The 14,545-nt window shown below is 43.2% G+C and overlaps 2 protein-coding genes across 2 annotated transcripts; one reads left to right on the plus strand and one right to left on the minus strand.

The window, feature by feature from the left end:
- Positions 1 to 3,175: 3,175 nt before the first annotated feature.
- On the plus strand, positions 3,176 to 8,777 carry LOC139666001 (uncharacterized oxidoreductase YtbE). The gene is made up of 6 exons (XM_071545076.1): positions 3,176 to 3,227; positions 3,825 to 4,150; positions 4,448 to 4,593; positions 5,090 to 5,229; positions 5,936 to 6,094; positions 6,245 to 8,777. Exons 2-6 carry the CDS (start codon positions 3,882 to 3,884, stop codon positions 6,422 to 6,424), a joined length of 894 nt encoding a protein of 297 aa, XP_071401177.1. The 5' UTR covers positions 3,176 to 3,227; positions 3,825 to 3,881; the 3' UTR covers positions 6,425 to 8,777.
- Positions 8,778 to 8,967: 190 nt separating this feature from the next.
- Positions 8,968 to 14,252, minus strand: badb (BCL2 associated agonist of cell death b). Its single transcript, XM_071545077.1, has 4 exons — positions 14,113 to 14,252; positions 12,970 to 13,116; positions 11,542 to 11,762; positions 8,968 to 10,636 (listed from the first exon to the last, which is right to left on the minus strand). The coding sequence occupies exons 2-4, from the start codon at positions 13,106 to 13,108 to the stop codon at positions 10,499 to 10,501; spliced, it is 498 nt and encodes a 165-aa protein (XP_071401178.1). The 5' UTR covers positions 13,109 to 13,116; positions 14,113 to 14,252; the 3' UTR covers positions 8,968 to 10,498.
- Positions 14,253 to 14,545: the final 293 nt, after the last annotated feature.

Here is a 14,545-nt window from a genome sequence, read left to right on the forward strand (position 1 = left end):
GCCTGGGTTTCAGCATCAGAGTCTATTAACTCCTTTATTATGGCTTCCTCTAGTGGAGAATCTCTCTTACTGCGCTTTGGCAGCGGCTCAGAACTAGAGGGGAAGTGGCGTGGTGCTTCTTTCTCCTAAAAACACACATACATATTCTTTCAATGACACTGGGCATATATCAATAGTCAAGAGTAGAGAGTACAAGTTCAACACTCCTGCCTGTATTCTCATTTTGCAAAGTTATATAAATAAAAATTAATACAACAACTCACTGGTGTCAAGTTGTTCTCTGCTTGTTTTCCTGAAAGAGGATAAAACCATGTGAGACTGAATGGAGCTCATCCTGCCTGCATAGTGTCTTGTGTGTATGTTTGTGTCTCCAACCAGATCATCACACAGACTGGATAGGCTGTGTGTGTTTGAATGTGTTCATACTCACCAGTCTGTGTGTTGTTCTCCATGTACAGAGTAATAATAAATGGATAGGCTGCCAGCTTCTCCTCGCCATGCTTAAATATCAGCTTGGACACTCTCTCCCACTGCTTCTTATCTGGTAGCTACAGTTAACAAAATACACCGACTTTCTAGTAAATATGCTCTTTGATCCACTTGCTGCGGTGCAAGTAGAGGATTGGTAGCAGTTTGACCTCTGTGTGATCTGTATTTAGCACTGTGGTGGTTTTGAGATGATGTAAAGGCAGCTGGTATCGTCCACTAAAACATCCACTGAAGTAACCTCTTGGAATCCCACAATTACTAGCTATGTCATTAGTGTTCATCTGAATAAAAGAATGAAAAAGTTGGAAACTGCACCACTTTTGTCCCCAATCTGCTACACCTTTGGGTGGAAATACAATTCAATGAAATGAAGGGATAAACAGTTTGTCAGAGGGATAAAGGATGTATAAGGCTGGGTATCCTGGTGCCTCAACTGGCTATGACTCACAACATACTTGCCACATTATGGCTTGACAATCTTATAATAGTATTTGTCCCATGTCATCCCCTCTCTCCTATATTTCCATTACTCTCCATAGCACACTATCTAAAAATGCGGAAATGATGTGTTAGTTTGAGGATTGAAATGGGGAACAGGTGGATGAACAGAGGGATGGGAAGACAAATGACTGGATGATAGATGCATGGATGGATAGACAAATACATGGATAGAGGAATACATAAATAAAGTTAGTGTCAATGTGGTGGAAGGATACAGGGGAAGACATTGAAGTGGGCACTGGAGAACGGCTGGAGACTGTCCAGGTTGGCAAGAACTGTTCTGATAATATCCTGAAAAAAAGAGAGACAGACAGACAGATAAGAGGATAAATGAATGAATGAATGAATGAATGAATTCATTTGACAAAGAAGTGTGAATGAAGAGTGTGAATGTTACAATGCAAATCAGTCAACAGGCCTGACTGACTGACTGACTGACTGACTGACTGACAAACTGACAAACTGACTGACTGAATGAGAGCAGTGTCCATCGTTACCTCCAGCTCCTGGTTGATGTAGTTTTCTCCTATCACCTCCTCTCCACTGGTGAAATACATAATGTACATCATAATATGTTCTCAACACATTCATATCTGGAGAAGATATTCTTATACAGTAATAGTGACTGTAGTCTAATGCCATGTATCTATCCTGCCTCTGTCTTCCACCGTTACCGCAGCACCAGACTGTAATGCTTTTCAAATATTGTAAAGTAGAACTTATTAGGCTTTGTATCCATCAGTGAATGTCTTTCTGTGCTGCAGCACAAGCAGTAAAAGGCTTTTACTGTAGAGCACAAATGTCAAACTGTGAGATATAGATAGGAAGCTGGGATGCTGCTTCGCCTCCAGTGTCAAAAAACTGTAGGAACAGATGTAGTTTAGATAAAAAAAGGTATTCTTTAGTCAGGAGGGGAAAATGGCTCCGAGGCACTCCAGGATGAGTTAAGAAACTTTATTCCAGAAGGTTATCAAAGGATAAAGGCTGACAGATCTCGTGGGGCCTTGGATCCTTTGTTTTATTTTTGCTCATGAGATGTTATCATGTCAAGACAAACTTCAGCAACACACATTAAAGCATGTAATAGGAAAGACAGTGGTGACAAAAGAAGGAAGAAGGGAACCGAGATCAATACTCCTTCTCTTGCCTGTAAATGCTTCTGATTTCGAGCCTTTAGGCAATTTTGCGATGAAGGATTTTTGAGGAGTGAAAAGAAGCAGGAATTAAAGATGGAAGAATGTAAAAAATGACAGAAAGAAAATGACTCTCTTGTGTGTAGATTCACTCATCTACATAGAGATACTTTTGCGCTGATCTAAAGGAAGGAAGGAAAGAAGGAAGGAAGGAAGGAAGGATATAAGCACTGTGAAGAAGGGAGTACAGTTTCTCTCTTGCCTGTAGCTGCTGCCTCCTCTGATCTTGAACTTGTAGACAAAACTGCCGGCTTTGAAGAATCGAGTCTCAGGCAGAGGGAAGGAGAAGGCCTGCAGTGACATGGCAAACCTCAAGTGGTTTGGACAGCAAATAATCTGTTAGAAAATAAACTGATTTATTGATTGATTGGTTGGTTCTGGGGTAAGCATACATGTTATAATATCAATTCACATGAACCTAGAGGATAAAAGCATTATACATGGTGTGAAATAAAGTAAGAAGAGGCAACGAAAATCCCTACTAATGGTGCTGAATGGGATAAAGATAGTAAGCTTTCAGATATAACCTATCCTCTGCCGTTTCTTCTGCTGTTGACATAAAAACTGTCAGAATATTGTCATATTAATCGAATTTGAGACTCCTAGCACACACACACACACACACACACACACACACACACACACACACACACACACACACACACACACACACACACACACACACACACACACACTTGCTCACTTATTACCGTAAAGTTCACAGAAAATTGGGAACGTGAATTTACCAAATCGTTCAGCAAGCTAGCTTCTCCAAGAAGTAAACAGTTAAAATCCCGCCTGTCAATCAAACGGTTTCTTCGTATCCAACCTTGTGATTCGCTGGACGGGGAGAATTCCCGCCTTCCGGCGGTTTCCTTTCTCTTATTGGTTAACTCTTCTTCCAATCAGCGGCGCCGGCGCATGTGTCGCTATGGTGACGGAGACCAGAACATTCCGCCCAAAGAGTCACATGACCGCAGTCAGCTGACCTACGTGGGGAACGTTATGCTGGTTGAAAATATTCTTCTCTAGCTAACGAATAAGGTAAGACGTGTCAAGTATTTCAGTATTTTCTGAGCCGTTGTCTTACTCGTGACACTTTGCCTTTAGCTACCCCCACACTCGTTTCTGTAATTTGTTAATGAGATACACACTGATTTGTTTGCATTACTTGTCTAACTCTTCTAGCAACTTTTTTTTTAGAGCCAACAACTTCAGTCAAAAAAGTGTAAATGAGCCTACTACGTGTGATACCGTACAGCACAGAGCAAGAACCAGTGGGTGATATGTTAACATTTTACGTAGGAAGGTAGACAGGTTGTGCCATTGCCTTCCCTTCAATTTCCCCTAAAATGACAACATTACAAAGGGAATACAAGGGAATGCAGTCTCCCTTCACCGCCCCTGGTGAAAACAAAACAGTCTGTGCAGTGTTGTATTATTAAAGGGACATTTCACTTTGTTACATTTTCATTCCTACCAGCATGCACACCTCAATACGACTCCATACACAGCCAATGTCAGCTGAACCTCATATGTGTAATAAGCACCACCTGTGTTCAGTATTTTTTCATTTATCCTTCCTTTACATTTAAAAATATTTATTGACTTCTCTCTCTCGCCCTGTCTCACCAACCCTAGGTAGACCAAATAATCCAAGTAAGGAACAAAGATCAAGGGCCTTTCCGAGTTGTCCAGATGTCCTCCTCCTCCTCCTCCTCCTCCTCCTCCTCCTCCTCCCCTTCCGTCCTCCTAAATACGGGGGTCCGGATGCCCCTCCTGGGTTTGGGGACCTACAAGTTGGGCGGTGCAGAGGATGTTCACCGGGCTGTGGACGCGGCGCTGGCTGCCGGTTACCGGTCCTTTGACACGGCCGCCGTCTACCGGAATGAAGCCGACCTGGGCCGAGCCCTGAGGGAACTGCTGCCCAAATACGGACTGACCAGGGAGGATGTGTTCATAACCAGGTAGGTTTCACAAATATGGGGTGAGATGGCTTCCTGAAGAGCACAACATGTAGGCAAAGTAAGTGATCTTTGAAACATAATGGCCCCTAGGGAAAGAAATTCTATTGCTGTAGTTTCAGGCAGTTCGATGTTTGTCATCTGGACAGTTAGGCAAGCTCTGTTTTAATGCTCAAACACACAGTGGAACAGTTTTTAGGATTTTGATCTCCTCCTCCTAGACTGTTGTTGCACATGGCATGACATTCTTCTCCTCAACACTCTCCCTCCCTCCCTCCCTCCCTCCCTCCCTCCCTCCAGTAAGCTGGGCCCTAAGGATCAGGGGGAGCGGGCCATGGAAGGAGCCCTCTGCAGCCTGTCTGAGTTGGACCTGGGCTACATCGACCTCTACCTGATCCACTGGCCCGGCACACAGGGGCTGGTGGTGGCTGACCAACGCAACCCAGGTCAGGAGCTCGAATCAAGTCAATGGAGCACTTTCACTTGCGCTATTTTGCATCCCCAAGTGAATTGAACTGAATGCTTGCTGGAATTGTCCTCAGTAAAAATATAGATTCAATATTTTAAGGCACTTCCTTTCGTTTTTTGTTTTCTTATAAAATTCTAAACTTTTTCAACTTGTTTTGCCCGGTGTATTCACAGTTTTTTTTTTACAGATACTGTACTAATTGAATTAAGAAGTAAGATTCATGCTCTGTTCTCTTTATAAACATTTATTTAATTGATAACGAATGATCAACAATGAATTGCGGATGAAAACTTTAAAAAGCCTGCTTGTATTTCTTAGGTATGGTTGATGCTAAGTGAGATGGTAGCCAAATATCATTGCTGGTTTAGTTCTCAAAATCCTTATATTTCACCCCAGCTCACGTTTCTCCTCCATAATGTAGTCGTACCAAGTCCTGAGCTGAAGTGCAGGTCCTGATGAATGTTTCATGGCAGGTAACAGAGCTCAGAGTTGGGCTGCGCTGGAGGAGCTGCATGCCCAGGGGAAACTGAAGGCCATAGGAGTGTCCAACTACACACCGGCACACATGAGAGAACTGATGCAGAGCTGTAAGGTCCCGCCTGCACTGCTGCAGGTAAGATGAAAGAGGGAATGAGAGGAGGAAGAAAGGATAGATAGACAAACAGATAGACTGACTGATCAGTCACTTCGTGTTTGATCCATATGCACAGGGGAAACAGAGCCACAGGAATATCACTATATGAAGGAGCTTTTATTGGGATGTAAAGGCAGTGACATACAGGGCAACAATTTGGTCAACTCTGGTAGGCAACAGTGCTTAAGTAGTTGCCTCAGCATTGTTGTCTCAATCATATAGGAACATCTTACTGCTAGAAAACATTTGTAAAGATTTTTGACCCTGTGTCACTTTATTGCGTGTTGCTGGGGGCGTTGCTCATCCACATTGCCCACATTGGCTGAAGATCCTCTAGCTGTGCTACAGTGAAGAGATATCACTTGTGAATCATGTTGGGGGTAAAATCTCTTTGAAAATTCAATCAATTTAGGAAGTGTATTTCCTTCAAAACTGAAAATCAACTATTTTCCCATAGTAATGGTTATATCTCTATTGTTATCATATGAACAATGTACATTTTGCAGTGAATTAAGCCAAAATTGTTGAAGACAATAATGAAGAAAGAATAAAGATTTGAAGGCCTGTTGGTCTTTGAAAGAACCAGTGCAGAGGAGAGAGGAAAACTGGTTTTGTTTTCATACATACATACGTGTGTGTGTGTGTGTGTGTGTGTGTGTGTGTGTGTGTGTATGTATTTCTCCAGGTAGAGTTCCACCCACGGCTGTGCCAGGCGGAGTTAAGGAGTGTGTGTGACGAGCACAGTGTGTGTTTCCAGGCCTTCTCCTCCTTGGGGAAAGGAGAACTGGTCACAGACCCCGTGGTCATGGAGGTGGCCCAGGAGTGTGGACGCACACCTGCACAGGTAAACACACACACACACACACACACACACACTAGCATTAACGACACTCAGACCATGCCACAGTAAGACTCTCCATCAAAGGCAATAGTGATGATATTCTTTTAGACACACTCAGAAACAATGACCAGTTGGCGCTGTTTTCTTCTCCAGGTCCTGTTGCGGTGGGCGGTGCAGCAGGGCGTCCCGGTCCTCCCCAAGTCGTCCCGCCCCGGCAGAGTGGAGGAGAACGCCAGGCTGTTCGACTTCACGCTGAGCGACAGCGACATGGACAGACTGTCAGCTTTGGACTGTGGACACAAGTACTGCTGGGATGCCTCTGAGGTGGCCTGACACACCACTTGTTCTACCAGCCTGACAAATCTGTTGTCCCACACAGTGTCTTTTTAATGGTGCCATTCTTCACTGCTGGCAGTAATGTGGCGGTGGGAAACCACTGCAGGGCATGTTGGGAAATGGGAGTCAGACACCGTTCAGCGGATATCATTAAGCTTCTCTCTCACATAATGAAAGTGTTGAGCTAATGTTTGGAGCACTGAAGTAAATGCACTGAAGTAACATTTTGGGTAACATTGCCCAATAAGCTCTTCACTGTTGTTTACAAAACTACTCATGTGATATGAACAGAAGACGATTTCCTCATACAGTGTTGCCTCAAACTGTGTTACAAAGTATCATTATGGCTTTAATGTTTTAGCTTGCCCATTAGAGTTACCTTGAATTTATGATTAACAAATTTTTTATAATTTCTCAAAGCATCCTCTGTACTGGCAATTAAAAAAAAACCTACACACTCACTTGAAAACCACTCATAAAATTCTTTATTGTTTAGGACAGCATATACCAGCGGTGTCACAGCATTAGAGAAAATACATTTACAAAAGTCATTAAAAATGAAAAGGAGTCCAAAAAAGTAAATATTCAAGGTTCGACTTTCTCCACACACATCTTCAGATTCAAGTAATACCGAGGATGGTTGCAAAACTACAGGTGCCCAGGCAGGTTTATTCTCTGAGGTGCGTTCACTGTCACAATCCATTAACGGCGGCAGAGCCTTATTAAATTGTTCAAATCAGTGTTGCGTATCTGTGTGAGCCCTTTTAACATTTTTCTCACGGCTGTGACAGCGAACCCACCTCTAGGTTATTGTGCTTTTTCTTGAGCAGAATATGTGACAGTGAGCCATAAAGTTTAAGGCGGTAGATAGGTATGCAGACAAGGCTGGCTATGCAGTGTCACATCACAGGTTCCAACATGTTCATAACATGTTCGTCAAGGCAGTTCATCACAATATTTAACCCTTTAAATTCCAGCTGGACTGTATTTTCAAGACAGAGAAGCATCTTTATCTGTCTCCTAGATCAATGCCATGCATATATTATTTACTAACTGATTCTATTGTACCGTTTGAGCCACAGTCTGTCTACAAGGAGTGACATATTGTGAAATGAAGTTTTTGTTAGGACAGCACAATTCATCCTTAAAAACTGGGATGCCTTGCACTCATTACCAGCATTTCCCTGTTAGCTAGCGTGAAATATTTGATATCAGAAAACATTTGGATCACTCCTTCCTTTTAAAATTGAGCGCATTAGATGCGAACAAAGTGTAACTGTATTAGCTGTTCTGGAGGCATTACACTAGATACATGGTCTGATGGAATTTAACGGGTTACCAAATATTTCAATCAATTCATTTGTGTCTTTCACACAGTCGGATGATGATGCATATGTTGTCAAACACAAGGTAGACTTGATTGAATCCAAGAAAAAGGCTGTGCCATTCAGATTGTCTGGAATTCTCTCCTCATAACTTGTCCTTGCCTAGTAAATGGGTGTGAGCTGGTTGAGGAAAAGCTATGAGAAAAGGTGGGGGAAAAAAGTTTAAAGACAATATGAACGCAGCCCATTTGCCTGCGCACCGGAGCACTTTACAACTCAACCCTACAAGTCGCGAGGAAGAGAATAAGACACAAGTAGAACAAACCTATCATCATCATCTTCAATAATCACATATTGACAAACAATAGTCACAAATAGCCTAATTGTATTCACCAAGCTGAGTAGAAGTGCTGATCTTACTGCATAGAGCTGACAGCCAAATAACCATACTGGAGTAGCGCCCAACATCCCAATCAGAAAATGCCTTTTCTGACACATTTCATTACAGTTTGAAAAGCTAAATTGCAAATCTATTGTTAGATCAGCACTCCTACTCCTGAGGCTTGATAGATAAAAATCCCATTTACACTGGGCATTCACATCCCAATGCACATGAAAGGGCAAAGAGCCACATCTACACACAGGTCTAAATACACCTAACAGGATGGAAACAGATTTTCCTGAACCAGCTTTGAAAGTAGTTTGGAAAAATCTGATTCCAGTCCTTCCAGCTTGTTTTACACCTGTTTAAATGTGACTTCATGTCCTATCTTGACACTCTAAATCCATCTTCTACATGCATTGGGCACCGAGTAAATGGGGCCAAAGGCTGATTTGTTGGCTCCTTGTACAGCAGTTAATCATCCCCACCCACCCACTTTTTTTTTTGTTTTTTTTTTAAATATGCACAAAACATTTATCCCGAGAGCCATTGGATTGTACATTGCCTATTGCTAGGTTGGCCGAACTTGTAAAATATAGGATTCTGCTTAATCCGCGTTACTTTTAACCCCCCCCCACCCCTGCCATCCAATAAAATATTAACAAAATATTTACACATTAAAAGCCCATAGTCTGTTTTAGTTTTGTTGCTCATCCAAGGCTTTAAAAAGATAAATCCACATTGGTTTGTGCTTTTATACGTCTACTGTAATTCTCAGTTTTCATCAGATAAAATCTAACCCTGAAGTTCAGTACTTTACGAAAGATATTATTTCAGCACTATCAGAGATTGTCCTTGTACAAGATTGTTCTTTTTTAAAAATTTCAGATATAAAGCGATTGATGATAGTCTTTTTTTTTTTTTGAGTGCAGTCTTGTAAAAATGGTGCTGGCTTGTAGGTAGTTAAATAGAATGTCAGATAAGGCCCAAGTTGAATGCTTTAAAAATTCCTTCCTTGTTTGTGGCCATTTCCATTGTGGCCTACAGACTATTTTACCACAAAAACACAGTGTTCTCCATAAGTACGTGTTGTCTAGTAAGCACTAACATTTCTAAGCAAGCGTTTGATTCGCTTGTCAGACGACTGAACTGCTTTGAAACTGGAAACATAAGGCGAGAGATAAATGCAAACTGAGCACTCCTCAGCTGAATGTGATTGGATTGGTCACGGTCAGCATTACAGAGCGCTGTTTTGACCAATCACAACACAGAAGATAGGTGATGATATGTTCCCATGGTGACTAATAATCCATTTACAGACTAATTTACTCGTATTCCAAATGAAATGACTTCATCTAAACACCATGATGAACAAGGATGACCCAAGTGGCCCCAATCTAATTGAGACCTCAAAGTAATTTTCTAGCGTGTTAAATCCAAAACAACTATCTGAAGTTGGTAATTTCCTCAGGAAAATGAGGAAGGAAGGAAATTCTAGGAGCATTCAAAGTGGCCTCGAATAGTCAGGTATTTAGATTTCAGTGCGTTTATCTCTCCCTCTATGTTGCATAGTGTTGAAAGGAGAGACAACTGAAGTGGCAAGCGTCTTTTAACTGAGTGGTCATCTCTCAAGTCCCCTTATATCTTCTATCCCATCATTCTGTTTTTTTAAAGATATCCTCTCCCCCCCTCTGTTTCCATTTCTACTCTCTCAGCTTTATCTCTGTTCTCTATTCCCTTGCTTTCTACTCTGCCCTCTCTGCCGCTCTCCCTCTCTCCCTCTCTGCTATATTCAGTCCGGTTACAGTGGTACAGTGTTTATTTTCACGCTTTTGGCAGCTGAACAGATAAGAACACCATTTCTCATCCATGCCTCCCTCCCTCGTCCCCTTCTCTCTCTCATCATAGATGTGCATCCATTTACTTTTGGGGTTCAGTTAGCTGGGCAGCATTGCCAACAGTTTGTCCTCATTCTTGTGTGAGAATTATAAAGTTCTTGCTCTCAGTACTTCACAGCCGACTGCCAAACAATAGAGTCAAGATAGCTAACATCACACCCGGCCAAAATACAAAAAATGACTTCACCGATGATGTCATAAATGACATGGGATGGGACTCTGAACAGGGAACAAGTGTGCACCCCAGTGTTATTTATGTCCCGCTAAGCCAAGCCTCTCTGTTTGGATCTGTCCCTCTCTTGTTCCCTCTGTCCACCCCTTCATCCGCCCCTCCTCAGTGCGGTTCACATTGTTCTTGTTTCTCGATTGTTCTCCAGTCTTTCCACAGCTATCTTCTTCGTTCTCGTCGTTTCCCTCCATCCCTCCCGCCCGACCATGCCTCTCTCTGTCCCCCTCCCCCTGTTCCCTACTCAGTGCGGTGACTGTGGTTTTCGTGGTGGCTGTTCTCTCCCTCCGTCTCCTGGTGACTGAAGAGGTAGTTCCACCAGCTTTTAGAGTGCTGCATCTGTTTGGCTGTCCCAGCGCTCCTCACCCGCTTCATCTCCTGCACAGGACAGAGGCAGAGCACAGGATGAAGAACACACTAAGTTATTATTACCAAAACTGTCAAGCATAGAAGGGTGGGGATGTTTCCTTTAGTTAAAATATGCCAATGTTTTGGCAAATAAACTCTTTGATCAACGTACGGTGATGTGACTACAAGATCAGTGACAACAGTGTGTGTTCAGTCTACAGTGTATGCTGAGGCATAAGCATACAGTGTATTTTTAGTGCAAGCTAACGTTGCATCATCTCAAAGCCACTGTAGCAACCAAAATACTTGACACTCAGAATTGAACCTGCTACCAGTCGTCTAACTGCACAATGGTAAGTTGATCAAAGATGCTTGTTTTCCAAAAGGTCAGTGTATTTCTGTAAGCAGAAAGCTGCCATATAAGTCAAACCCTTGGAGTGTTTTATATGGTTTTAGACTGTAAACACAAAGCCTCACAAGTGGGATGATGCAGTTTGCAGCTTGGCCAAACTGCAACGTACATTACTTTCACCAAGACAAATGTATTCAGATCTCACGAGTTCAGGCTGATTCGATGAGTAAAACACTGTGCATTCTCTATTAGTAAATCTCTCATCCCTCCAATCCACCCTTAACCTTTATTAATTATACTTCCAAACATCCATCATCATCCATCTATTCTTTCATTACACCCTTTTCTCAATTTTCTCAATCTGTCATTCTTCTACCCCATTCCTCAACTTTTTCCTTTCTCCCAAACAGATCTATTCTCACCACCTCTCATTACAAACATCCATCATCCATCCATCCATCCCTCTCTCTCATGCCGTTTGCTTCAGCCATGCCTCACGTAACCATACATCCATTGATCTCATTCTTTTTTAAACCCTCTTCCCTCCTCTCCATCCATCCTCTGATCATTCATTCTTTCTCACCCCTTTGTCTAGCAAGCTGTCGAACTCGTCGCTCATCCTCCGGAGCTGCCGGCCGTATTTCTTGGCCGCCCAGAGGGCAGGGGGGGCCGACTGGGACCGACCCCGGAAAGGAGCTCCGTCGCCGGCCGCCCCGTCCTCGCCCTCCCCCCTGGCCTGGAGCTCCTCGTCTCTGGCGACGGTGGAGGCGTGGGACTCCGAGTTCAGCCTGAGCCGACCGCTCGCTACATGGGCAGAGAGAAGGGTGAGCCAGGTCCATGACGCCTCAGAGCTTACTTCACTTTATAATGTGATCAGGGCAATGTAAAAAGAAAACAATAATGCAGCAATAATGAAGGAAAGCAGGAATAGAGGAATGAATGGGAAAGGTGTGTCCAAAAACCTGAAGTACTAGGGAAAAAAATAAAAATTACATCCCTCTTTACCCCTTTGAGTGGTGCATGCTAAATGCTAAATTGGTTACATTTCGACAAACTCCCAACATCAAGTTTCCCCATTAAAGTTTCATCTTAATAGACCAAAACAAATCAGGGTGAAGCAAGAGCCAACAAGGCCAGATGGCGCACAAGCAGCAAAACTCAAACTTTATGTAGAGTAAGTGGGGGGCTAAGACAGATGAGACAAAGGCAAAAAATGGCAGGAAAGGGGAAGAAAGAAAGACAGAATGGTTGGAGAAATGGATGGAAGACATTGCATTCTGTTCTTTTTATGCTACAACTTGGATGAGATTCATGCCAGTGCCAACGGCGAAAACCAACAGTCGATGGGATAAGGTTTATCTACGCATCACAACCCCGGCTGATTTCAGCATATCACGATGACACGCACCAACTTGAAACTAGAATACTTGGGGATCCTGAATAATACAGCGATGTTGTTGAGCGTGGAAAGGCTCTCATTGTTGACAATTGGAGCAGAAAGGCAATTAACTTTCTATATTCTATTCTTCTCTGACAGCAATTGATTTTTTTTTTTGTGAATTCGCCTCCTGTGGAGAAAGAATGCCGGCGGACAAGTTTTGTGTGCAGTGTAGATCAGCAATACCGCTATCCAGAGGCAGCAAAGTGGACAGAGGATAAGAATCTATTTTTTATGTGATGTATTTGATGTCTTTATTCATATCTCTTATGCTGGGTATACCTGCTAGTGCAATGCCCCTGGAGCAGGTAGGGGTTAAGTAGTACCTTGCTCAAGGATACTTCGGCAGGTATTGCTGCGGTGGGGGGTCGAACCCGCGCCTTCTGGGTTGAGGGATGACCTGACTAACCACTAGGCCACCCTGCTTTTTTTCAATGTTCCCAGGCAACAAAATGTCCTGATGAGACTAAAACCAACAACACTTAGGCACAGTTGCCCAAATCGCTGCTCAGTGTTTCACTGCCTTTAAACTCCCCTCTTTCCCATTTCCCACAATCCTTTGTGGAATCTTACCTGCCATTCTGAGCTCAGGTGCGGTGAGGGCGTGGCCTAGAAGGTGCTCCTGCACGTTAGATGATTGGTCGGTTTGGTACTCCTGTACCTCCTCGGAGGCCTCTGACTCGCTGTCTGAAATAGTGAACTGGGCGGCCATCGAGACATCTGGAGAAATGAGGAGTTAAATGATAATTATGAAGGTGTGTGTGTGTGTGTGTGAGAGAGAGAGGGAGAGAGAGAGAGAGAGAGAGAGAGAGAGAAAACAAAATGTGTGTGTGTGTGTGTGTGAGAGAGAGAGGGAGAGAGAGAGAGAGAGAGAGAGAGAGAGAGAGAGAGAGAGAGAGAGAGAGAGAAAACAAAATGTGTGTGTGTGTGTGTGTGTGAGTGAGAGAGAGAGAGAGAGAGAGAGAGAGAGAGAGAGAGCACATTGAATTGAGAGAGAGAGAGAAAACAAAATGTGTGTGTGTGTGTGAGAGAGAGTGAGAGGTACAGAAGGTAAAATATGGGTGGGATTAGTGTGTTAAAGAGAAGGGAATATGCACACACATACATGCCTAAACATGAATCAGTGATGTAGTTATTGAGAACAGTCAGTATTAGTACAGAACTGCACTTGACTCATCTAAAAGGACTAGATAAAACGGCATGACACACATTTCCCTGAATAAATGATCGTTTTGCCCTTAAATCTCGCTTTCTCACACGTATATCACTGAGAAGAATACATTGCGATAGAGTGGCTGCATAATCTAATATCCTTTTACTGTCAAACAACATACTTATTATTTCAGACATCATAAAATGGCATCAAACAGACCTGTATTAAACTGCCGCCGCTGTCGCTACCTATCACACCCAGCAGGCTATCTTGTCCGCTCTGCTAGTAGCCGGTCCAAAGGTATCTGCACTGTAACACGACCGGCGAGATAACCGAGTTGTTTTGACAAGGTAGATCCCGGTATAATATCATGAACGACTTGTTACACTGCCATGCCACATTATTACCAGCCAACACACCCTCTCTGGCGAAAGGACTGTACGCTTGTTTTGTTGTTGTTGATTGAAGAGGACAAAAGAAACTTCCCATAGAGGGGCGGAAGCTGTCGCGGCGGTATTTTACCAACGCGGTATCAAGAACGGACTACGAATAGGTTTCCTTACCCGAAGTCGTTGTAGTGTGGGCCCGAAACGTGCGAGTGTGTCTTTAGTTAGCCTCCCGCGGCTGTTGTTGTTGTTGTTTCTTGGTGTCCTGTCTTTTTACAGTACAATACAGTTTAGCGCCGCTCGCCCAATCGCCTCGCGCCGCTCTACTGCCGCGGCGCGCTGACGTCACTGTTGCGAGCTAGGACTGGGCTGGGGCTTTGTTTGTCTCGCCGGCTTGCCGTAGTGTGTGGTGTAGAGGCGCAGGAATATTTTTGTGCCGTAGGAGCCTTTTCAACATTAACTTTAAGTTCAGTCACCTCACAATGACAAGTGATTCTTATGTTGCCAAAGCTTACACAAATTATGGTAACAATAGTTAATAGTTATAAACAAACAAAGTGATTAATAACTATAACAAACAGTAAAACAATAACTAAACAAATACAGATCA

This window comes from Centroberyx affinis, unplaced genomic scaffold, assembly GCF_046629955.1.
Source record: "Centroberyx affinis isolate AG114_WGS23_722 - 3 ecotype Tasmania unplaced genomic scaffold, CSIRO-AGI_Caff_v1 ptg004765l_1, whole genome shotgun sequence".
Classification (NCBI taxonomy): Eukaryota; Metazoa; Chordata; class Actinopteri; order Beryciformes; family Berycidae; genus Centroberyx; species Centroberyx affinis.